At 35.0% G+C, this 27691-nt stretch overlaps 1 protein-coding gene across 4 annotated transcripts; it reads right to left on the bottom strand.

Annotated features, from left to right (window-relative positions):
• Window positions 1–27636, bottom strand: LOC138712379 (outer mitochondrial transmembrane helix translocase-like). Of its 4 annotated transcripts, XM_069844070.1 has the most exons (9): window positions 27320–27636; window positions 23436–23489; window positions 23151–23328; window positions 20551–20751; window positions 18281–18477; window positions 16527–16711; window positions 16231–16370; window positions 1050–1152; window positions 1–933 (listed from the first exon to the last, which is right to left on the bottom strand). In XM_069844070.1, the coding sequence occupies exons 1-9, from the start codon at window positions 27467–27469 to the stop codon at window positions 900–902; spliced, it is 1242 nt and encodes a 413-aa protein (XP_069700171.1). In that variant the 5' UTR covers window positions 27470–27636; the 3' UTR covers window positions 1–899. The 4 variants fall into 4 exon arrangements, with proteins under 4 accessions (XP_069700171.1, XP_069700170.1, XP_069700173.1 ...); XM_069844069.1 differs by having other exon boundaries at window positions 1–1152; XM_069844072.1 differs by lacking the exons at window positions 1–933; window positions 1050–1152 and adding an exon at window positions 4920–7840 and having other exon boundaries at window positions 27320–27634.
• Window positions 27637–27691: the final 55 nt, after the last annotated feature.

Below are 27691 nucleotides of genomic sequence, written 5' to 3'. Positions count from 1 at the left end.
CTTAAAAACTGCGTGGATTTTCTTTATTAAAACACATCACACAACACAAATAATACACTAAGTTTAGGTTCGAATATTCACCGAAAATCAAAGTTCGTGCGAACTTCCTAATGTGGCAACATTGACGGCCCAAACTTAACTAACTAAACATAAAAACAGTGTGGATTTTCTTTATTAAAACATAACACACAACCACAAATAATACACTAATTTTAGGTTTGAATATTCACTGAAAACGAAAGTTTGTGCGAACTTCCTAATGTGGCAAAACTGACGGCCCAGACTGTGGCAATGTGGCAGATTTAAACATTTTTTTTTTTTTTTTGGCTCAGCCAAAAATGCCATTGTTTTGGTATTGCTGGTATTTGGGTACTGGTTGCGAGGGATTTTACTGTATGTTACTTGGAAACCACTAGTCATAGAAAAGTGTAGTTTGCGCCACTGTATGTAAATGCATGTTGTTCAGAACATATTATCTCAGAATGTGAATTTTACTGCACTTCCCCTTTGATAGCATGCTATCAAGTGCTCTAATGCTTACCTATTATTAGTATAACAGGGTTATTGTATGTATCTCATACATCTCGTATGGTACAAATTAAAAAACTTAAAACTATTTGATTAAGCTCAAGACAGATTTAACTTGTATTATAGGAAAATGTATTTTACGAAAAATTTAATAAATTTATTCTACATAAAATGAACAACAAAGTTTGAGTTTCTATTAGAAAATTTAATTATGTTTTACGTTTTTGCTTACATTTCCTCTAAATTACCAAAAAGTTTCTGCACTAGAGAAATTCAGAATTTCTTTCAGAATTAAGGTAAATTAGTAACAATAAACAAATGCTACTATTCGTTTCCTATTTCGTATCTTCTGTAACTCAATTCTACTGCCTTCAAATGATTATAACACTACTCCAAGGAATCATTCTGCAAGGAAGAGACAGAACATGCAACAATTCTAAATATTATGAAAGACATACAATTACTGTATCTACCATAATGTCTAACAGCACATATAAATGCAAATTTCATTTTGTAAATACCTTGGACATAGTGGACATGAAGCAATCTTCGTTCGTGTGTCTGATTGCCATACCTTCGCAACAAAATGATCACAGGAATGGGTATTTTGGTACATGGAAGAGGCTGAAATGAAATTGGGAAGGTTAATAGGAGTTCCAAATATAACACTTAAATCTTGTTACAGTAAGCATGTTTTCTTTGAATACATATTAATTTTGAGTAGTGATGTCACCATATGAGTCAAATGATAAAACAATATTTAAATCTATACTAATAATAAATCTGTAGCCGAAATTTTTCTGGTAATTTTCGATTTTCCAAAAATAATTGGTCCTAACATATATAATTAACCACCCTGAAACCGAAAATCGCTTTTTTGAAATTTTTGTTTGTATGTATGTCTGTCTGTCTGTTACCTTTTCACGCGATAATGGCTGAACTGATTTCAATGAAAATTGGAATATAAATTAAGTTCGTTGTAACTTAGATTATAGGCTATATGGCATTCAAAATAAGTTATTTAAAAGGGGTTTATAAGGGGGCCTGAATTAAATAAATCGAAATATCTCGCTTATTATTGATTTTTGTGAAATATGTTACATAACAAAAGTTTCTTTAAAAATGATTTCTGATAAGTTTTATTCTCTGAAAAATTTTGATAGGACTGATATTTAATGAGATAAATGAGTTTTAAAATTAAAATAACTGCCATCTAAGGCGGTGTATTGAAATAAAAAACAAATGACTTCGTCTATAAGGGGCCTTGGACACAACAATCGAAAGCTATGAAACATAGCCTACAGACAATGTTTCTGTGCTTGTATGAAGTAATATCAGAAGCTAAATTAACCAATTTGTATAATTAATTATTATTTCATCATTGGAAAGTGTAGTTTCTCTGGATGGACAAAATGCTATAATGTTATTACAGTAACTTGTGAGTGAATTGAGGACAGGTAAGATTAAAATAGCTTCTTATGCACAGAAAACTTGATAGGTTATTCTGTATATTCATTTCCTGTATTTCTTATAATAATGTTTATGAACATATTCATTTTTATCTCAGAGAATTAACGAACAACGAGAGTGTATTGATTTAGTATGCAGTAATAGTACGTTAGCTTAGCAATCCATTATTTTATAATTCAAATTTTAACTATGCTCAATTGAATCGTGTTAAAATACACAAAATACATATGCAATAAATGCAATGCAAAAAAATTGGGTAATGAGCCAAACAGATTATGTTGCGCTGTTGTAAAAGTTGTTCCTCCTGAGATTCAAGAGCTCCCACAACAAATTAAAAACTTTCTAATTCGAGTACATCCGTTATCAACACACTTTTTCATAATATAATATAATATAAACATAATAATAAATCTGTAGCCAAAATTTTTCTGTTAATTTTCGCTTTTCCAAAAATAATTGGTAATAACAATTAAGAAACATGTTAAAGGAATTGTCATTGCGCCAAATGAGCGGTCTCTGGATCAAAATGATCGCATTTTAATATTTTAAATACAATTTAAATTAAGTAACATATTAAACGATTTATCCTTCTATCAAACACGAATGTTCCCTGGATCAAATGTCCTATTTTAATTATGTAATTACTTTATATTTACTTCTAACGGGTGCAGCGGAGCGCACGGGTACGGCTAGTTGTAAAATAAAAATGAAATAGAATTTCATGAATATTTTCATTTTACACCGTCACATCCCTATAACGAGTAATGTAATGAAAGAACTATTTAAAAAGGGAGCAAATGAAACAAAAAAAATTAAATTTGATCTACATTTAAATAAAGTTATTTAAATGCATTTTTATCTACCAATATTGAGTAATGGCAGTTAAAAGAGTGATAAACAGAAGATTTTCCGAACAACTGAATGGTTTCTTCCATAAAAAAAATTAAAATCGTAAAGAGATGCTTTCCAACATGATGAAATGTAAAATTGGGAACTAGATTAAATGACATTAACTACTAGTGGAAAAATATGTTATGTAAAACATTTAAATAGCATGAATATTACAAAAATGTACAAATCTATAAAACAGACTTGATATTAACAGAAATATACAAAATACATAAACAGAGAAGGCAAAGTTATGCTTTCAGTTTTGGATTTAGATCACATTATAGGTTGAGCAGCATGTCTCTATGTCAGTCTGTTAGCATTTTGAATACCTATGAATGCAATTCTGCACAGTCTACAATTTTTTTAACACAATTTTATTACAGGTATTTGACTTTGTGTCATTCACCCAATCATCCCTATCTGAGTGATGTATCAAAGCCAGAATTTTCACAATAAGGTTAAGATTTAATTTCTACTATTTGGATTCAAACATCAGAGACTGCTACGGTATCACAGATCTGCAAAAATATGTGTCCGTGTAAGGTAAGGAAAGGACCTTAGGTAATTTTGCCTGGAGTTCTCTTTATTCAGGAACAGGATCTCTTACATGTTGCAAATTTATAGCACAAGATTTTCAGTTTTACTTCTCTACTGTACATGTACTGGACCACTGGGAATGATTGTTTTGCAGTTACTAACATAATGCAGAATATTAGTATCATGAAATCATATCTGTTACTGTAAGACTGTTCATGGAAGGCAATGTGGTCAGTTGTGTGTAATTAATAACGAAGAATCTGTCGCTTATTCCATGATTCAAACAGCCAAGGAAAGACACACATGGCTAAATGAGTGAATCTATACAAGTGTTGTACTAACACTTATTTTCCCCTTCAACAGAGCTTCTTAATATGTCCTCATTTCTCACTTGAGTTTCTCATAAAAATGAAATATATATGTGCATTTAATTCTAATTTTGTAGTAAAATTATAATTAAATTTTTGTTTTCTCTTTTAAACAATCATGATAATTATACTAATATCTTTAGTTTCTAATTTTCTAGCACTTGGCCATATATTTTTAATCATTACTTAACAATGCTGCATCAAATGCTATGAGGTTATCCAGTGTCAGTGAAATGGTGAAGAGGTGGAAAATTCACCATATAACACTTGACATTCAGCTTGCACTTGGGGAAACTCCAGAGAAAAAAAAATCCAACCGGGTAATCATCCCAAACAGGATTCGAACTCACGTCTGTATAGTCTCGAATCAGGAGACCAGCTACTATCTCTAAGCTGTGCTGGTGACTAGTTATATATTATGTCACCTGACTGAAACAAAATATAGCCAATTTAAAAAAATAAAACTAAAATTTATCATACAAAGTCAACAATTATATCTACAATGTGTATAATATAATCATACATAAGTGCAAAGGTAGCTCATGAACAAAATCAATTGTGTGCTATTACACAATTCGCATGCAGTTCAATTCATTTTGAACAGTTTTAGAGCTCACCATAAACAGTTTACTTAATTCAATGTGTTCTATTTGTGTACTATGCTAGAAATAAAATTCAGAGTAAGTATCTGGATATTAAGAGATTGTGTTCTCATCATGCTCCTTAAAGAATTCAAATGCAGTTCAGAATTTGATGCAATGTATTATTATAGAAAGTACATGCATATTACTATTTGCTAGTTGTGTTTTGTTTTTTAATCATAACTGACCAAGTTTAATAATGTTGCAATTTTATACTATTGAGGGCATGAGATCCATAACACAACTGATATATTTAACAATCTGACTATCTTTTATCAACAATTAAGATGTTCAAAATCTTTCACGATCACTGTACCCCATGTATTTTTATCAAAATGGAAACAGGAAATAAAAAGAAAAGACCATTCCTAAACTCACGATCATATAGCCAGTTGTTACCACACAACTTTTTCCTGCTACCTATCTTATGTAATATTAAGTACTCCTCTGATAATTGTTTCCCTCCCTCCCTCCCACCCCTAAATTTTCAGATGTAAAATACTTTTTCAGTAAATTGTCCACAAAATTCAGTCTTACCACTTGAATATTAAATTAGATTATACTAATATTTCAATAGTCTACTCTATGATAATTGCAATGCAACGTCACTCACAACCCATGCTTGCACAGAACACTCATTGTAGCACATTGGTAAATGCTAAGTATATTACAATTAATTACACTAGTAAAGATCATTTTCCAAGTTCCAGCAGACTAAAAATGAAGTAAAGCTGTCAACTCTGAACAAGAAAAAGAAGTGGTATTTCATTTAACAAACTCACTAGTCTATAGCTGTAACCTCTGCATCAGTGCATGTTCAGGGCAAGAGAAAATAAATTGCATGAAAGAAAAATTAGTTTAGTGGCTTTCATTTAAATATTAGTAAATTAATAAACATAATAAAACAAAAAGAATTTTCTCATATTCTGGAAGGCGTTGCTAAATTTTTATATGAAACAGACTTAAAATCCATTTTGATTCTTGCATACACTTGAATATAATTAATTGATTAACTAGTGGACATACTCGTGTTAATTATGTAAGATTTGTGCGGCTTACAGCTGTTTCAGTGCTTCACGCACCATCCTCAGAGCCTCTGAGTATGTCCACTAGTTAATCAATTAATTAGACTTAAAATGTTTACTTAAATTCTTCCTGTCATGAACAGAAAATGTGTGTTGCTTAGTATCATTTAAAGTACAACTCTTTACTATATACTTTAAAAGAAAAAAAAAAAACAACAACTCGAAACTAGTCATAAGACTAAAAAATTCTGCAACTTTTATCAAACTATAATACAAGCAAGGTCATTACAACACATTCTACATACCATTGCTGCCGTGGGACAAAAGTAAACTTCAATAATTTGATGTTTATAGCATTTCAAAGTGATTCTATTTCTCCACCTTTGAGTGTGAACTTACAGTATTTCTTGAAAAGGATAATATCGCATATGCTGTTTATGCTAGAATAGAAACTATTATTTACATCGTTCTATAATTATAACCTTCTTAAATGAATTATTTTTACATTGTTCCTTATAATCTCTTAATTAAGCTAAGCCTAAAGAAACTCAAAGATCAATATCTACAACAATCTCTTTTTTTTTAATTCTGTTAACTTTTCATGTTTTATAAATGTTACCAGTATAACCAAAGTCATTGTTTTTGGCATGTGAAATAAGTAATGGCAACATAAGAAGCAAGTATCTTACATTTGCCTTAGTCTGTGGGCGAGAAAACTGACGGCTGTAATTGGCAGATGGCTGGCGTTACTTATGTTTAGGAGGTGGCACCACTCTCAGCTGCAGTGGCAACAAATGCTCACTGACTGGGCACTATACTGAAGGACATACCCCAGGAAAGCAAAGTGTGACTATCTTCCCTTCGCCACAGTCAGTGAGCAATAAGACTGACAACTGTGATTGGCAGATTGCTGACATGACGTGTATTTGGGTGGTACCATTCTCAGCAGCACTGGCAACAAATGCTCATTGACTGGATATTGTACTCAAGGACAAGAGCCAAAAACGCTGGAGCTGGCTGTATCATCATCATCATCATCATCATCATCATCATCATCATCATCATCATCATCAGCTTCGGCAAAGAGGTAATAAACATTGCCAAGAACACTCAAACAGAGAAGTCAATGAACCCCCATCCAAGCTCTTCAGCTTTACACGAAGAATCCATCAATTAATGACGAAATTAAACAACCTGCCTGCCAGCATATTGCTCCAAGTAAAATCTCAGAAAGATCAAACCTGGGTCCAAAACTAAACGAAAATTCATCCCTAAAAACACAACAAGGTCCAACAAGGTCTAATAAAATATTTGCAGAAATAAACATCCCATCAGAAGTAGAAACATCAACAAAATCAGTAAACCCACTGGAATATGTACCATATAATTTTCACCAAAATTTTCTAGAAAATATAAGCAAAAAAGAAGAACCTACTGAAATAACTTTCACTGAAAACAATAGAGATAAGATATCCATCACAAGAATAGCTACGGATATTTATTGATGGCTCTCTACAAGTTGAAAAAGGAGAAGCATAAGTTTTCTGTGAACTATTTAGTCATTATAGATCACAGGGAGAAACAAAACTGGATGGAGAGCTACAAGTCAAACTAACAGCCCTGATCCAATTCTTACACAGACTAAAATCATTCGATAAAGCAGTACAGTTGGTGGACTCTAAAATAGTAATAAAAGTAGTTAATCTAACTCAAATCCCTGGGCAGTTGCCATCAGTGAAAGAAAAAAAGACACTAACAGAACTGACAAGATTAAATAAACATCAGTTTTCAGTAGATACATTCTGATGTAAGAGTGCAAGGGAATAAATGTGCAGATTTTTTGGTGAAGAAGGAAACTAAGCTAGAGCAAAAACTGAAAACTTATAATAAACATTATCATCATCCAAACAAGTATAAGACCTAAGGCCTTCTCTTCTCCTCGGGACGGTATTGAAGTAAGGCTTTAGGAAGTCTATTATAATTCATTCGTTGAACATGGTTTATCCACTGCAACTGGTACTTGTTTATAAACTGTGAGACTGATTATATAAATTAAAAATAATTCGTAAGAAAAGGTAATACAGAAATATGAAAACAATTACAAAGTAAATATCCAGGGTAAAACATGGGAAAATAGTAAACAAAATTGGAAATGTAACAATTGTAACAAATCAATAAAGAGGTTATAGCACTATTCTGATTAAAGACTAGACATGACTGCTTAAAAAATTGGCATCTTAAACTCCGACCTCTGTACACTTTGCGACAGTCAAGAGCCAATGAACAAAGAAAATCTCCTCTCTTGTGTTCAAAAAGCAGAAAGGCATCATCTCTCATCTGTACTGGAGAACTAGATTCCAAATAGACTAGAGGACTCCAACTGAAAGACCATTAGAAGAAGAATATTATTATTATTATTATTATTATTATTATTATTATTATTATTATTATTTGTATATTCGAAAAGTAAGTCTACTATTTACGCAAACAAAAACATAATTAAAATTTCAAACTGCTGTTGAAGAAGGTAATTTCAACCTGTGTCATAACAGACCATTATATGTTGTACCTATTTACCTATATAAATTTACTTCTTATGTCAGGAATCAAATGTCTGTAACTGAATTTTTATGTAGGCAAGAAGAGAGTATTTTTTCCTGGAGCTCTCACTCAGAAAAAGAATTTCTTAACATGACATATATTTACATAGTATCTCTGACTTCACTTTCCTTCTGAAAAAAAAAAAAAAAGTTATGTCAAAGATTTTTACATTCTTAAAAATTCACTGCCCCAATTGGGTTTCAACTAGTGTTGTGGGATTTAATCGATTATCTGATCAATCAATTTCTATTGTAAGATTAACCGATCAAAAATATTTCATTGAATAATTGAGTCGATTAAAATTAATCAGTTGTACTCAATATTAATTATTATTTTGTTAATGTAAACTCAGAGTAAAAATTCCAACAATATTCGTCTCTCAGAAATTGCTTACTTCAAACAGGCTAATACCGTTATTTTGTAACTACAAAGCAGGTAGCATAGGGCAAATCTTTGCACAAACACTTCAGAAAGAGATTAAGATATGCGGACAGTGACCTGGTCTACCCCTATTGAAAGTTGAAACACAATGCGAAACCCTTATTAAGTTTGTCAGCTCATCTTCCCAGCATATGAAAACATACTTTTCTGGAATTCGCCCCCCCTCATCCCTTAGCTATGGCATGGATGCACTGCGTGCAAATGAGAGATTAACCATCTTCTTCTCTTTCTAAAATTTTGTAACCCGATTACAACAGGGGCCAGTCTTCTGTTCTGTTGCAGTTTCTTTACTGAAGATGAAGCTTGTGTGTTTAGTTTGCTAAAAATCAGATTTATGTTGTCTGTGAAAAAAGTGAAAACTCCATTTTGTCATAGGCCTATGAGAATTTGAGAAGTAAACTCAGTGAAACATTTGCATTTAAATTGAACGATCGTGGAGAAGTGCTTGACAGAAAAAAAAATTCGTGTTTATTGATGCAGAAAACTATGTTACTAAACGTTTTTTTTTTTTATCCAATGCCACTAGGTTGTCTTTCGACAATGTTACTAAACGTAGAGTAGCACTTAATTTGGAGCAAGTGAATGCACTCACAATTTTAAAATCATGGATGAAACAGTATTAACTAGGTGAGTCCTCATACTTTTTAAATTTGTTTTTGTCTCAAAAATTCCTGGAGAATTGATACAATAAATTTATTATAAGCGTACATAATAAATATGTTAGTAAATAACTAAAATAGTACTGTTTTGTAATACAATGATACAATACATACATATACAGGGCATATCAAAAGTCCAGTAATACTTTCAATATTTTATTACACAAAAACCACTAATGATAGCACTCTCAAACACACGTCAGTTTAAAGTCAAACTCTCAAAGTTCGTTTTACACCTTAGAGAGATTCAATGTGTGAACCACGAGTGACTCAGTAGATGTCCAAACGATGATCAAACTCTTCCCATACCCTTTTAAACATATCCTCTGTGACCGTGGCGGCAGCTTCTCGAATTCTGGTTTTTAATTCCTCTAAATGACGTGGCAAAGGCAGTACAAACACATGGTCCTTTCGGTAACCCCCATAGAAAAAAGTCACATGCAGTCATATTGGGTGACCTTGGTGGCCATGTCATGAAACATCTGTCCCTTACTCCAGCACATCCTATCCAACGATCAGACATCTCCATATTCAGATATGCACGAACTGCATTGCGGAAATGTGGCGGAGCCCCATCTTGCTGAAAGATGAAATCGTCATCGAGATCTTGTCTAAGGTGAGGCACCAACCATTGCTCCAACATGTCCAGATATGAATGTCCAATCACAGTAGCCTCAATGAAGAAGAAAGGTCCGTACAGTTTTCGTTGTGACAATGTGCAGAAAACATTCACCTTTGGTGGATCACGCTCATGTTCAATGATTCTGTGAGGTTTCTGTGTACCCCAAACACGACAGTTGTGCTTGTTAATTTTCCCACTCGTATGGAATGTAGCTTCGTCGCTGAAAATTAAGCGGCTGAATAACTTTGAGAGTTTGACTTTAAACTGACGTGTGTTTGAAAGTGCTATCATTAGTAGTTTTTGTGTAATAAAATATTGAAAGTGTTACTGGACTTTTGATATGCCCTGTATACTACATTTTATACTTATGTTTATTACCAAACACAAATTAAATTTAACAATAATTGTGTATTACAGTATATTAAAACTTTTTTCAAATCGATCAAAGTTCGATTAATCGACAGACAGCACTAGTTTCAACCCATGAACCTCAGGATCTCATAGGCATGGTAACCATTCCATTACAAAGTACAAATATAGTGATCCAGTCAGCAACTGACTGCAACACAGCAGAGGCAGTGATAGTAACAGATCAAGACAAGGCTAACCTGTACATAACAGCTAATCAGTCAAGCAAATGCTTTCATGTGGTCAAGACGTGTTTCTAGTTTTTCATTATTCTTAAATGAATTTTCACCCACGTAAAATGGCTTAATTTAAATATTTCATTCCACACACAATTTTGATTTTATTTTTTATATTTGTTGACACAGTTGGCATGTGAAATTCAGAGACAATTCAGATATCAGTTTCCTGGCATTAGGATTCCACAACATTCCATGGCATACAACTTAAGGAATAAATTTCAGGAGATGGGAAGTGTTACAGATAAAAATCTAAACAGGAGCAAGAGTACTAACTAAACAGACTTCGGATAACATTGATTTTTCGACTGGAAAATTCCCCTACCAAATAGCTTCAGCTCATCTCCTAACAAACAGGTATTTCACATTACTCCATGCAAAGGGCTACAAAGTTATTAAAGTTAAAACCATATAAAATTACTGTGACACAGAAACTACAATTTGGTGATTCTGAACAGAGTGCCAGAGTTTGTTAGTGGGTTCTAAATAATGTGCATGGTGGAGATGTAAATTCCCCCACCCCAACTGTATTTACCGTATTTACCCACATAATAGACACACTTTTTTTTTTCGATTTTTATAACAAAAAACAGGGTGCATCCTTTACGCGAGAAAAAATTTTAGTAAATAAAAAAAAAAAACACGTATTAAAGGTGCGCCAGTTTGAATGCTGAAAGAATCGATATAATATGTAACGATATATGGGCCGTGACTAATTTATATATTGATTACGTCGAACTTAAGACAATCGATGGTCAGCAGCAGTTGTATAAACAGATAATAACTTGTAACAATGAATACAGAAACAATAAAATAAGACACTTTATTGTTATTAACACTAGCATTACATCATTCACTGTCAGGTTCAGTATTACTGTTATCATTTGTCACAGATTCACATTCCTCTACGCAGAGAATTTTTTTTTAAATTTTAACGCGAAAAATTGGGGTGCATCCATTATGCGGGTACATATGGTATGTCATCAATTTCCCAAATGGAATTACAACCAGTGATGCTTATTTTCATAAGTGCCAAAAATATCTGGAACAAGAGGGTCGACAGTTTAGCATTTACTTGCTTAGTTGGGCTAAGTACATCTTAAAAAGTCTATATTTCATAATTTATTATCGAAATACTTGTTGTTGCATACATTAATGGAATGTGAAGCTCACTTTGCCAGAATGCTTTGGCTTGCATGATGGTCAACTGTCAACTGGATCACACAGCCATTTTACACTTTATTTTCGGTCTAGTATTATCAGGTGAAAAACAAATTCCTTGTTTAATTTTTTCTATTTTTTAAACATATACAGCATTTATAATGAAGTTTAACACATCGAATATTAAGAATATACCCACATAAGATAACAAAAGAAATAAGGGCCAATATCCAGCTATTGTAAAACCATTTACAATTATAACAGTGGTCCCCAAATCGTAAAAAAAAAAGTGAGGATACAAACGTCTGTAAAATCAGAAAAGAGCTGGAATCACTGATTTACAGTGCTAATAAAAGTGCATTGCGCATATGGTACACACGAAGAAAAATAAAATTAACAGAATACATCATTCACAATATCGTGAACATTTATTATTGCAATTGTAAAGATGCCGTGCTATATAAATATTCAGGACTTACAACTCATCAAAACAACCAAACCAAGTACAGTCTGTACTGAAACATGCTATCTAATCCAACATTCCTGAACAGACTACCACACAATTCAAGATATTGACAGTTAAGTATATGATCAAATTTTAATTAAAAAATCATCATGGACTTCAACTATAAAATTGTTCATTATCTACAACATAAAAAATTACCTTTAAATAGGTATAAAGTCATGGAGAAATAATTGATGATAAAAGAGTGAAAAACTTCTGTTCTAATTGGACAAATATATAATAGTAAATAATTTCATGGACTAGCAAAGCACTGCTATGCATTGTATTACAGACTGCAAAATATGTTGAAATAATGTCATCTATGAATACTAATAATGGGCGGCCGGGTAGCTCAGTTGGTAGAGCAGCTGGCTACGGACTGAAAGGTCCGGGGTTCGATCCCAGGTGGTGACAGGATTTTTTCTCATTGCCAAACTCACTCAGCCTCCTATAAAATTGAGTACTGGGTCTTTCCCGGGGGTAAAAGGCAGTTAGAGCGTGGTGCCGACCACATCACCTCATTCTAGTGCCGAGGTCATGGAAAGCATGGGGCTCTACCTCCATGCCCTCCAAGTGCCTTCATGGCATGTTACGGGGATACCTTTGCCTTTTACCTTATGAATACTAATAATGGCACTGACTACATCCATCATGTCAGTAACTAAAAAGCATGCAAATATCTAACTTTGTCGAATATAAAAATACTCCAACCAGTGTAGGATGATCTCTTCAGCATAGTTTAATTTAGAAATACTTTTTCCAATACTGTTCCCAATAAATGTACCACCATTGGCAGATATGCAGCATAGGTGGGATTAATTATTTTTGTGGGCAGAAATCTATAAAATGTAGCAATGACGTAATTAGTATTCACAGTAGCTGGTGTCCATGAAATTATCGACTCTACTACATAGTTTACAATACCCACTGCAATGGGCTTCAATAAATGTTCCGAATTTGATAACTTCCTCCAGGAATTACATTTCTTAGTCAGTTTCCCTATCACTGAATAAAGTAATTGTCAACAGCAAAAATATGTAAACAAAGAAAGAAGTGCTGAAAGCCCTAAATATTAAAGGAACTTATCACACTAACCAACATTAACCAACATTCATCAGAATGGGTTATATAAAAACTGTAATTTCATTTCATATTAAGTTAATTTATCTTTTTGAAAATAAATTTTTGATAGCATCTAAATATAAAATGTTGTGTCTAAGACAAAAATCAGATTCCACTTGGAACTGATTACTACTAATAACCTGCAACACTTCTGAAATTAACTATCACATTTCAAAAGTACAACCAAGAAATTCAGCTGCCTTATACCATATTTACTTAATTGGAAATTGCAAAATTTTATCAAAAGACATGTTATAAATATACACAACATGGGAGTGCATACTTTAAATGTCAAAAGTGTAATTACATCAACTGCCTTATTAAGAATTAGCAACTATTTTGTTTCCGTTCAAAATTATTGATGTGATCTCAAAAATAAAATTGAAATTTAAAATCTATCATAAAAATAAAAATTGGAAATATTAAGTTTAGTTCTATGTATATCACTATTCAAGAACAGTACGTTTTTATCACCTTCAACTACGGTTGTTGAGGTGGAGACAGTGAGAATAGCTGCACTCACAGGCTGTGAGGAAGATGAAGAAGAAGAGGAAAAGGATGAACACAACAATAAAGTGAAATGAGACCAAAATCTCCATTTAGGACTTCACCACGTTTTCACCAAAAGTGTCTCTATCAATGCCACTTTATGTTGAAAAATTTAGACTTAAGTTCACAGTAAAGCTGTATGCATCATAATTTATTACTCAAATGTACTTCCCTTCCGTCTTTCATTCCCAATTTTTAGCACTGGAATGAAAAAGTAAACAATATCTTATAACTGAATGAAAAAGTGAAGTAATTTTATGAAAAATCTGTTTGATATCAAAATTAATTCGAAACTTTCTAAAAAGAGTAATCATTTTAAAAAATCCAAGCAGTTTTAATAACATCTGAGTTGTCATGAAATCTGCATCTCTCTGCTATAATCTTGTCATTTGCTGAATCCTTTAACATACAGCCATCAACATTTTTTCTCGAGGCTGCAAAAAGGTATCTGTCGGATACAGGGGGGAGAGCCATTAATCCTTCCCATTGAAGGCTTTAAGGAACCAACCTGGACAAATACCCAATGTCCCATCCCTACCTTCCCGTAGTGCAGCTGTTAGTAAGCATAATTTTACGAGCTGAACTAAAGGGAGGGGCTATTCATCCATTAGCACTGGTCAGCTTGATGAGTTAATGACTGAATTTGGTATAATTTTCCTCTATCCAATATCTAATTCCCTTTTTACCCTTTCCTATCCAGTCCTCTGACTGAACTCTTACTTTCTTCGATCCCGACGGCATTAGAGCATTCGAGGCCTAGGGGTTCATTTCCCTTTCCTTCCTCCTCTTTCTACTTTTCTGTTCCTAGTGCTGACCTGCTATGACACTAAAATCGTCCTCCAGTGGCTTAAGGAGGGGAAGCTGGTGATCAACAAGATCTCCCAGCTAGGTCCAATGGACCCGTCGACCAACAGCAGGTGTGGTCCTCCAGACATTCTGGGGGTTGTGTGTGACTGAAGTAGCCACCAAAACGTTAAAATATGGTGTTCACTTAAATCGGCTACAACTTGCCATTTAACGAGATCAAATGACTTTATTGTCAAACGCCTGGCATTAGAAAACAACAACAACATTTTTTCTTGAGATAGGAAAGAATAAAAGTATATATAGAAAGAGATAATACCAGGATATATTGCTTTAAACATATTCTTTATGATGTTTCTGTGTATTTATATGTAGTATTGTAAAGTTAATCATTTCATGGCCTGTAGCTATGTGGCACTTCTCTGTATTCTATTCCAGAATGTATTTTATAGATAGTGAGACCAATCTGTGTATTTGGGACAGTTGCAAGATCGATACAATTCCTGAGTGAGGGGGTGGAGTGAAGCAAGAGGATTGTGAGCAGTTAGTGTTCTACAAAACAAACAAAACAAAACAAAACAAAACAAAACAAAACAAAACAAACAAACATTGTCTTCCACCAGAATGGACCAACATGTATCAGATAAGCTAACTCACGACCATTATTCTCAGTTCAGGCAATCCTTCTGCTAGTGCGAGTATGGACATAGTTGTGATGTACACAGATTAGTCCTGGTATCTGTATATACAATAAGTTTCCCCTATGGATGACAAGTGTGGTTGTGTGAACACATCAGCAGTGACTATGTTCATCATATTAGGATTTGAACAACTGCAAATATCGAATTATGTAAAAAAAAATTACACACAACTGAAACCGAAACTCTACAAGTGTAGTATTCAAGAGACACAAATGTTAAGCAGACCAGCTTTACGGCATTTTGTCATCACGGGTACAAAGCAAGGACTTCGGATGAATTCAAGAAACATTCATGGAACATGACGTAAATAAATGCTAAACATTTCTTCATAGAATATTCTATAATCAGTTTCATGAATATTATGTATCTGGTATGTCATTTTCATAACATATTATTTAAGAGGATTTTGACAATATGGTATGCAACTAGATGAGATTTAATGCCTGATATGTCTAGCACATAGCACTGTTTGCATTAGCAGTTATAGCTCTGAACTGAAGAATTTGAAAAAACTGTATCTCGAAAATCAGGCTTTCTCCGGATGTAGAAATTTATAGGAAAGTTTCTTATTTCAAATGGAATGTATGGGGGGGGGGGGAGAAATCGTTGTGAAAATCCATTATCACTTGTGGTGAGCCTTCTTTGTGAACTGGAACACCCAGCCAACACTTATTGTTTTTTTACTTCCAATATTCGCGAGTCAAATTGGTGACAAAAATCATACAAGAAATCCTTCATAAAGAAAATTCTCAAGTAAATAATACAAAATGGTTGAGTTTGAGGGTCAGCATTTCTTTGTCTTTTAAAAAAATATATGCATATTTCAATCGAGTAAATATAGTATTGCATTACCTGTTCTTGAAGCACCTCCTCAATACTGTTTCTGTAATGGCAACAACTACAATTTTTTAGTCCTAAAAATTTGTCTAGTCCATATCTAATTTAGGCAAATGCAAACCACCTGTGTGCACTTTCGATTCCTTCATTTTGTTAAGCGACATAATGAGGTCATCCATTGTGATTGGTCGTAATGCATCATGGAACTCTTCTTCTGAATCTGTGACTGTTGGCTGTGAAGATTTACTTGGCCCTGCACCATTTCTAGAGATATGAATAATAATAAAAAAAAAAAAAAAAGAAAATATGACAAATGTAAGGTATTTCTTTTGACAAACTATCACAATTTGATTTCAACTGAAATTATGAACAGTTCACTCCCCATTAGCATAAAATTATGAACACATAATAAATACTTACCCTTTTCCAGATTCAACTTTCATGTAATCACGTACTCTATATACTGAAGCATTGCGGCACAGTTCTCTGAGATCTGAACCAGAATAGTTTTCTGTCAATTTTGCCATTCTATTAAGATCTACATCTTCGGCAGTGGGCTCATTTGCAAGTATAAGACGCAGTATTTGCCTTCTCTGTGTGACATTCTAAATAAAAAAAATAACAATACAACATATTAATAATATCATTACAGAGATTTAAATGTTGAGATCATAAACATTCACAACAAAGCTATAAATTAATTCAATATAATGATTAGAGCCCGGAATTTTAGGTGCTAAAGTTAAGAATGACACTGAGTGTAGATGAATAGATGTGGTGCCCACAAGGAGGGCTTTAAGCCTAGTTCACAGGAGTCCGATATGTAATAACAGACGACAAAGTCACAAGGACTGGGTAATGAATCTTGTAAACCGTGGGCTAATTTGTAAGTGGTAGTTAAGATTAGAGACCTTTAATGGTACCAAAAGGAAAATACTGAATGACAAGAATGACGTGTCAAAGAAGTGGGGGCATGGCTTCTATTTTATAAACATACCGAGGAATAATATTAACTTTTAGCACCTAAAATTCCGAGCTCTAATAATGATGCATATAGAATAAATTACAAGAAAACAAAATTATGAAAATAAAAAATTATATAGAAAGAGGTATTCAGAATGGATGATATTTAATATAAGGTAAGCGTACAAGCAAACAAACAAAATAATATGTTTACCTTTAGCTAATCTAAATAGTTAGAAAATCACCTTTTTTATTGACTGTCAAATGATTTAGTGAAAGTATTACATGTAATTTTAATCAAAATATAAGAACAGCATTATCAGGACATAATTTATACTTTTTGTTTGTAATAATCCTAAATACAGTATCACTTAATAATAAAGTCATTTGACCTCTTGCACTCCAATTTTACAAAGATATTGTCATGGTCAGCCACTGAAGCACAGATTTTGAGGTGTTCCGAATTCATTTCTTAATTTGAATTGCACAGTGGGCAGTTAGGGGACTGATATATTCCAATTCTATGCAGATGCTTGGCCGAACAGTTATGGCCTGTTGCCAATCTAAATGCAGCTACAGACAATTTGCGTGGTAAATCAGGAATTAACTGTGGATTATGATGCAGAGAGTTCCATTTTTTCCCTTGAGAGTGTGTTATCAAATTTTGTTTGTTGAAGTCTAAGTATGTAGATTTAATAAATGTTTTCACAGAGTAATACGTAGATTTAGTAACAGGTCTGTAAGTAGCACTGGTGCCCTTCTTTGCTAAAGCATCCGCATTCTCGTTTCCCAGGATTCCACAATGGGATGGTATCCATTGGAATACAATTCTTTTATTGAGTGATATTAATTGAGAGAGCATTTTAGTTATTTCTGCTGTTTAAGATGACGGTGTGTGTCTAGAGACTATTGATAGAATAGCTGCTTTGGAGTCTGACAATATAACTGTATTTTTAAATTTACTGATGTGGCATAGAGAATATGGATACAAATAAAAATGTATATTATTATTGCCTTTAATGCATAAAAAAATTATCTTTCTTTTTTCTCTGCAAAGCCTTCTATGATTTTGTCTAAGTTTAAACTTCTACTAATTTCATATTCAGTGGATCCAATACGAATTATCAAACTATTAAAACTTTCTTGCTGATATTTATTTTCATCTTTTATTCTAATCATCCAAGTTTCACTTCCACAACATACATACTTACAGGTAATCCTATGTGGAATGTTGCTGGCATCCTCCGCAGAATTGCTCGATCAAGATCTTGAGGTCTGTTCGTTGCCCCCATCACAATAACAGTGCAGTTGGGATCAGTAATCAGACCATCCCACAATGACATAAACTGTGCTTTCATCATGGCTGTGGCTTCATGATCATGGGAGTTGCGATTTCGCAGGAACGAATCTGAAAAAGAGAATAAACTTTGTCTCATCTTCAATATGACCACATCATCACTAGTGAAGTGGTCAACATGATAATTAAAATTAAGGCTGACAGATTTAAACATGGGTTTTTAAATGGAAAATATCTAGTCATTTTGAATAGCCACCTTGAGAACTGGTCACACAGGTCTGATGTAACTTGGCAGCCATTAAAGGAGACTATATTGTGCATACATTAACAGTCATTCTCCTGTGGGGATATCAGTCAGCAGTGAGAGGTCTTGGTTGAGCTTGCGTACTGTGGGACTGATGACATGAAATATATCATATATCATATCATATCATATCATAAGGAATGCAACAAGACAGCTGAATGCAATTCGCAATTCCAAAAGATGACTTTGCAGTTTGTTTTAAAAAAATGTGGAAGGGATGTTTGGATAGGTGTGTGACATCCCAAAGAGAGTATTTGAAGGGAACTTAAGTGTCAATGTCTTAGGTAGGTTATATATATATATATATATATACATATACACAAAGTGATTCAAAAGTCACGCAACATAGACAAACTCCGTTATTAGTGCAGATAGCGAAAAATGTAAAAAGTGGAAAGTTGTTGGAAATAGGTAGTTTACAATCTAATGTGCCTGAATTTTCAACGTAGAATACACCGTTGAGGCTGTACACTAGTACGACACACCTGCCAATCCCAATGTTGCGAAATTATTGGATTTTCTGCTAGTTTTACCGGATTTTAGATTTGTAGTGCATCGGGTAAATTACGAAATGACGATTAAATTAACAGTGTAGCCAATACATGTTCAAGGAAAACTGCCAAGCAAGAATGAAATTCCCCTGCATTCTTATGCTATCAATGTAAAGAAATGCTTCTTTGCACTGTGAGAAGTTAAATAACCGCTAAACTCTGTGTTTCAACTATTTTTCCCTGTTAAATAATATGTATCTGAAATCCGGTAGAACTAGCCGAAAAGCCACTAATATGGCAGCATTGGAACTGGCAGGTGTGTCGTACTAGTGTACAGCCTAAATGGTGCATTCTACGTTGAAAATTCAAGCACATTAGATTGAAAACTACCTATTTCTAACAACTTTCTCGTCTTTCCATTTTTCGCTATCTGCACTAATAACGGAGTTTGTCTATGTCGCGTGACTTTTGAATCACTCTGTGTATATATATAATATTGACTGATGTTTTTCAGACAGATCTTGTATATTCCTCAATGCATACCTTATAAATAAAAGTAAGGAACAACTGGATAATACGCACAGTACACCAACATCAGTAGTCGACGATGCTCGCTGGCCACTAGTCACCGGGCCGTACCAAGTCATGTCAAACAAAAGACAATCAAAATGGTAGTAGTAAAATTCGCAATTGTATTCTTAAATAATTCACTCCATTAGTCAAATGCAAGGTTTATACAGTACAATGGCGGTATTTTGAATGTGCAAAAAGAAAATGCTGATGATGTACGATCTTAAAGTAGGTTATCACACCGAAATAAAGGGGGGGGGGGGAGGTGTGTTTCAGGGAATATCATTAAAATGAAGGAAAGTAAATTTCTGGTTAATGTTCGCCAAAGCATTAAGTACGTAATTATAACTGCGTTGCCGTTTTATTTGTGGTCTAAAGAAAATACCTCGTCTTTTACGAAGAAAACTTTTAGTGGCCATGAAATTATTCATTGCTTTCATCATATTATTGTTTATGAATATTACGAAACAAAAACTATCATAAGGGCCATGATTGACAGGACCATCTCTTGGTTGTCTGCGTATGCGTGGACTTGGTTCATAAAAACCTAAACTAACCAAACCTAACCTTCGTATATGCAAGACTGGATTCTATCTCGTGGTAGGTAATAATGAAGTAATTATCACATATTTATGAAATAAGAAATGGAAGTATCCCTACAAAACCTAAGCCTAACACCATCTATAGGTTATGAACCCAAGTTTCCAGTGTGGAAAGTCAATGCTTGGCTAATGATGCTCCTAGTGACATTTTAACATGAAGAATATAAAACACAGTTTATGATAAACGGAAAAGAAAATGATGAATAAATAAACTTACCTATCTCATCAATGAAGACTATACATGGCTGCAACTTCACAGCAAGTGTGAAGACAGCTGCTGCCAATTTTTGACTCTCTCCATACCATTTATCAGTAAGCATGGATACATCTAGATTAATAAATCGTGTACGGGCCTCACTAGCTGTAGCTTTAGCTATCATGGTCTTCCCACAACCTGGAGGTCCATGTAACAGCACACCTGAAAAACAAAATCTATTATACAACCATTTTATTTAAAAAAAAAAAAAACACACCACTGCTTTCAGTTTTTCATATTGTGGAATTAAATACCACTTCTCGATAGCTATTGAGACCAGAACAGGCCAATGGACCTATACCTTGGATGCACTACGATGACGAAATGTCACATAAATGAGACATTTAAGTTGAATATTTTACTGCCAAATCCATTCTACGTGCTCAAGTGGTTACCTTGCGTGACTATTAAATCGAAGATCCATAAATTCAAGCCTGGTTGATGGCATTTGACTTTAAAGGCACCCTCTCGTGGGTACTCACCTTGTCGTGGTGAGGGGGCTTAAACTTGTTGTTTAAGCTAACAAGTAACATAAGCTGCATTACCACCAACGCAGTCCCACTATATTTTTCACTGTTTATATTCATGGAGTCCCTCAGTGTAAAACTCTCTGGAGGACTAGTTGCAGAAGACACAGCCCTGCAGTATATATTGACTACACCCCACCTCTGGCTACTAGCAACAGGCATCTATAATGAACACCGATCAAAATACCCCTCATTTCTCGTGAAAAACAACAACTGAATAGACTACAGTGGACTGTAGTGGACTATATGTTGTCAGCAAACAGATGGATACAATAAGAAGATTGATTTAAAGGCAAAAAAAAAAAAAAGCCCTTAACATGGCTTCCTTTAGAATAGAAATAGATTTGAATGATTCTTGGCATAGATTTACAACATGTTAACAAAGCCTTATCCTTGAATGAGAGAGCTCCATGCAAAATACACCAGCAGATTCGTCGTCATGACATAGTACAGTATTAACAGTTAATACACAGAGAGGGAACAGATAAATTCAATGAGGTTTCTCATGGAAAATGTTTTCTGTTACCAACAAATTGACAACATGATCCTGAATATATGGGACATGTTGTAAAACTTGCTTCTCCAGGTATGTCAGATGTCACTTTATGTACCACTAATCGGTTCTGCTGTTAAATTGTTTCTGCTATTAGTATCATAAACTCCATAGACCCAAACTTTGCATAATGCTCGTACTTACTTTGAATCTTGCATTACCACATTGCAACAATCTCTTGAATGATGGTAACAACATGTTTTCGTCAGTTTAGTCATTCAAAGAGTAAAATTCAGTATAATTTTATTGCTCTTTTCCAGATTTATCAACTCTCAAGTAACATATGATTATTCAGGGAATACACAAATAATAAATTGACAAGTAACACATGTGTAACTCTCAATGTAATTTGCAATTTGTTCGTCTTCTACATTCATAATATTCTATTTTATTTTAACTGCCTTCTGTATTCCCAAATTGGGTTATACGAGCGTTGAGGGACTTCCGCCGATTTTGGAATAGACACCGACGCACTTAGGTTAGTTTAGGCTTTTATTATCTCAAGATGAAGGTGAAAGTGACTGAGTGTGATTTTTTGTTTTCTATGTTGGCAGTTCAAGTGCGTTGGTGTCTTCCAAAATAGGCGGAAGTCCCTCAATGCTCATTTCACTCCAAATTGTACTGTAACAGAAATAAAACAACCACACAAAATTATTTATTGAGATTTTTTCAAATGTTATCTCTGAAAGAAAGAAAAGAGGTAACTATTAAGAAAATGTATTAAATTATTCAGCATTCTTTCTGAAATATAAATTTCCCGATTTTCCCAGACACTTAGATGCCCCTATTCCACTAACCTTAACAGGAATTTTTTTTAGGTTACACCAAGATGGTGGCACAATTCTCTGCACTGTCTGTGGTGCAAGAGGAATCTCCTTTGTTTCATTAAACCACATGAAATATTAAACACATTGATATGTTTTCTTAGCAACTCCTGTACTCCTTGCATCTCTAATCCTCTAGATTCACATTATCTTTCATGTTTTCTTTCATAATACAAACTTTTGTGTTCCCGGCACACCATTAGCCAAATGGCTACTGTGTCAGTTTTCCATACTGTAACTTCATTCGAATCTTGGTGGGTAGAAGTGTTATTTGTAGTCGTCAAAGATGGTGTTGGTGGTAATTTTTTCAGGGCACTTCAGTTTCCCCTGTTAGCATTCCACAATTGCTCCATTAATCGTCATAATCATCATGTAGTGCTATGTAGTTCGCCTCCTATGGTGCACTGCAAGCAATGCCTATGATGGTAAAAAACTACAGCTTCAGTGTTTATCTCCCAGACGGGTTAATGACCCAACACTGAATAAGAAAAAAAAACTTTTACATTCCCATGGATGGAGACAATACAGGATTAAAAATCGCTCTATTTTGCAGCAATTAAACGAATGAATCACTTAGAGTTAAATTTTACCTTTATGAAACACACTTTATTTTCATATCTTTCACTCCCTGTTGAAAATTTCAATGATGATAATTACCCTTTGGTGGTTGTGTAAGTTGGGAGTCAGCAAATAATTCCTTCTTTTGAATTGGTAAGATAACAGTCTCCCTCAGCTCCTGGATGACATCTTCTAGACCAGCTATATCTGCCCATGACACAGGAATAGCAGCTGGATCCACCAAATGGCCAGCTATCATCATTTCGTATTCTGTTAACTATAACACATTACTTTCCTATAATAACATGTCAAAATTGTGACCTATAATGAAATATATGATCATCTTATACGGTAACTATATACAGTAAAAAAGTTGTTACAAACCTCTAAATTCAAGTTTTTATATTCAATTCCAAGACGACGTAATTTCTCATCTGCCTGAAAGAGATAAAAATTCAATTGTACTTCATATTTCCTTAAAATATGAACATATTTAATTAATATTATGCTGGAATATCAAGCATTGCTTGGATACATGGAATACAAAACTCAATATGGTAAGTGAGAAGGAGAGCAATGGCGAAAATTAATTAGAAAGAGAGCAACTCTGAGGTGCAAAATATTGAACACCAAATGTGAATTCATTGTAAAACCTAAAATAACCACATGAATGTTAAGCTGCTACAGCGGTCGATCCCCAGTATACTCCCGATTTATAACTTGTGTTGGGCACGCCCGTGGTCCAGGTAACACAAGGGTTTTCTCTGGGAGCTCCAGTTCCCCAGTGGCATCCCAACAAACTTCAACTATCATCTCATCTCACCTCATCGCAGGTGTAGTGTAGACTAGCCTCCTATGGCACATCCTGGGCAACATCTGTAGGTACATTCGTCTACATAACTGGCTTCATGTGAATGAATGACGAACAGTCAAGTACCTACCATTAGTTTAAAAAAAAAAAAAAAAAACATACGAATGTTAAGTTGTACTATTCTTTGTCCTGTAGTATGAAAATCATTTAGTCATTTTTTAAGTTTCATGTACTATGGAGCAAACTGTAGCAGTGATACTGTAGTACAAGGCAAAATACAAGTCAGATGAAGGATTGGGTAATGGCTTGTAAAACCATGCAAGTACAGCTTATTGCTTTCAGAAGTGTCTAGCCTGGTAAAGTTTCAAGTTTTATTGGGAAAATCGACAAGGAAGAAATTAACATGGCAAGAAAACCGATAGCAACAAACAAAATAAATGACTCATTAGAAGTAGTTCAAGATGCCAATACCCCATTCTAAACAAATAAATCTCAACCTTGATTTGACAAACAGCGTTACAAAAGACAAAGGAAACACTAAACGCCCTTCACAATTTCAGAACTATTGGAACTGAGATGTTATGCAGGGAGGTGGAGACCATATAAACAGCTCCTGAAAGAAAAGTGAGCTGACTATAGTACCTAGAAGAAGAAGCGAAAAGTACAGCAGAAGTGAGAATTGACTATTCATCACAGTAAGGAAATGGGGTGGAAAACTGGCAAATAAAATCTCAATGCAAACCTGGGATATAAGTTGGAAAGTATTCAGCATAACCCTATCCTCTGATTGAGGTTCTGGCTGATATGCACATCTATTATCAGACAGTACCTCTCACTTGACGATATGTATCAGAGGAAAAACAATTGTTTGTATGCATCTGAAGTCTGATTAGTGTAATATATAGCTAGTTGGTGATATATGCAATGGAGGGGGAAAGGAACTGGCCACCCTACCCCATTATCTCCGGGCCTAGTTGTCTCATAAGAGGTGCTTTTTGGTATCATTTGTGAGGTTCATACCTGTCTTTGGACAGTTGACTAAACAGCAAATGCATAACCCCTAACAACAGAGAATTCAGTCCAGACAACCCAGAAAGAAATAAAAGAAGTGATAAGAAAATCTCAAAACAATTAAGTGCCAGGGCCTGGTAAAATATGCATCTACAGATTATCAAAGATACACAAGCTTCCTTTTTGCACAGTATCAGTATCATCTAGCAAGGTACCATAATAACGCAAAATCCATGAACGAATACGTACAGCAAAAACTGAAAACAAACACAAACTTTAATACTGGTACCTATTTGGGATACCCTTTATCCTTTAATCAATAGGTATAATATAAGAAAAAAAAAAAGAGAAAAAAAACCACACACACACACACACACACACACACACACACACACACACACACACACACACACACACACACACACACACACACACACACACACACACACACACACACACACACACACACACACACACACACACACACACACACACACACACACACACACACACACACACACACACACACACACACACACACACACACACACACACACACACACACACACACACACACACACACACACACACACACACACACACACACACACACACACACACACACACACACACACACACACACACACACACACACACACACACACACACACACACACACACACACACACACACACACACACACACACACACACACACACACACACACACACACACACACACACACACACACACACACACACACACACACACACACACACACACACACACACACACACACACACACACACACACACACACACACACACACACACACACACACACACACACACACACACACACACACACACACACACACACACACACACACACACACACACACACACACACACACACACACACACACACACACACACACACACACACACACACACACACACACACACACACACACACACACACACACACACACACACACACACACACACACACACACACACACACACACACACACACACACACACACACACACACACACACACACACACACACACACACACACACACACACACACACACACACACACACACACACACACACACACACACACACACACACACACACACACACACACACACACACACACACACACACACACACACACACACACACACACACACACACACACACACACACACACACACACACACACACACACACACACACACACACACACACACACACACACACACACACACACACACACACACACACACACACACACACACACACACACACACACACACACACACACACACACACACACACACACACACACACACACACACACACACACACACACACACACACACACACACACACACACACACACACACACACACACACACACACACACACACACACACACACACACACACACACACACACACACACACACACACACACACACACACACACACACACACACACACACACACACACACACACACACACACACACACACACACACACACACACACACACACACACACACACACACACACACACACACACACACACACACACACACACACACACACACACACACACACACACACACACACACACACACACACACACACACACACACACACACACACACACACACACACACACACACACACACACACACACACACACACACACACACACACACACACACACACACACACACACACACACACACACACACACACACACACACACACACACACACACACACACACACACACACACACACACACACACACACACACACACACACACACACACACACACACACACACACACACACACACACACACACACACACACAAAAACCTCCCCCCCCCCCGCGGTATACCATGCATACGTGTACAGTATGCTTTTTGGTAGATAGGCCTAAGTAGATATTTAGACCAGAGAAGAAAGAAATGTTTTCGTAAACTATGATTATCAAAGATTTACTCTGGACCAAAGCGAAGAAAGAAATGCAAGTCATTGTAATACCACTATGAAAATGGGCTGACAAAATCATAAGGTTAGGTTGAAGTAAAAAAGAAGGGAAAATACTTGAACTGTGTGCGTTTATAGCTTTCGCAGTGATTACATGATGTCTCCAGAGTTGTTTGCTTGTTTTTAGAGGTTATTTTCAATCAATTGAGTAGCACTTTTCTCCACTGTGTGATACAGCAAAGTATCGAAGCTTCACCAATATCAGTGTTTAAATTATTCAAAGTCATTTAAATCTCTTTCCTTAATCACGTATAACTTATTATAAGTGATGAGTTATATAGCCTAGCGAGAAAGAGGTTATGAAAGTATGCAGAAATACATATACCGGTATGTAGTTACAAATGTATTTTTCTGAAGGAAATACAAAACCCACCTTCTTTTTTGCGGTTTTCTTCTGTTTATTTGTGGGATCCAACTGCGTGATCATCCATTTAACACTAAAAAACGTTACACCAGTCAGAAGTGCAAGTCTAATAATTAAACCAATTATTTCTGAACGCGAAAAAGTCTGTGTATCACCCATATTTTGCTTGAAATTGATGCGCTTTTAATTTTAAATACGTATACTATTTACATCAGATCATTGCGAATGCAAATAAATGTTTAATTTAACTAACAAATTTCACTCTCTAGAACTTGATCGTACCAATACGCCAAGCGACCGTCATTTTTGATTATTTGTCTCGAAAGTCGAAGCAACGATTTGTCTATTGTTCAGTACCACCACCGAACAGTAAAAATACCA

This window comes from Periplaneta americana, chromosome 13, assembly GCF_040183065.1.
Source record: "Periplaneta americana isolate PAMFEO1 chromosome 13, P.americana_PAMFEO1_priV1, whole genome shotgun sequence".
Taxonomy (NCBI): Eukaryota; Metazoa; Arthropoda; class Insecta; order Blattodea; family Blattidae; genus Periplaneta; species Periplaneta americana.
This window is presented reverse-complemented; position numbering and strand designations above follow the sequence as displayed.

What these genes read in the sequence shown, in the direction of transcription:
- LOC138712379 (XM_069844069.1), bottom strand. Translation starts at nt 27,469, where the DNA reads ATGGGTGATACACAGACTTTTTCGCGTTCAGAAATAATTGGTTTAATT. An exon ending in ATAAAAACTTGAATTTAGAG is followed by an intron (nt 23,329 to 23,435) that starts GTTTGTAACAAC and finishes AATGTGTTATAG; the next exon opens with TTAACAGAATACGAAATGAT. An exon ending in GGAATCGAAAGTGCACACAG is followed by an intron (nt 1,153 to 16,230) that starts GTGGTTTGCATT and finishes ATTTCATTTCAG; the next exon opens with CCTCTTCCATGTACCAAAAT.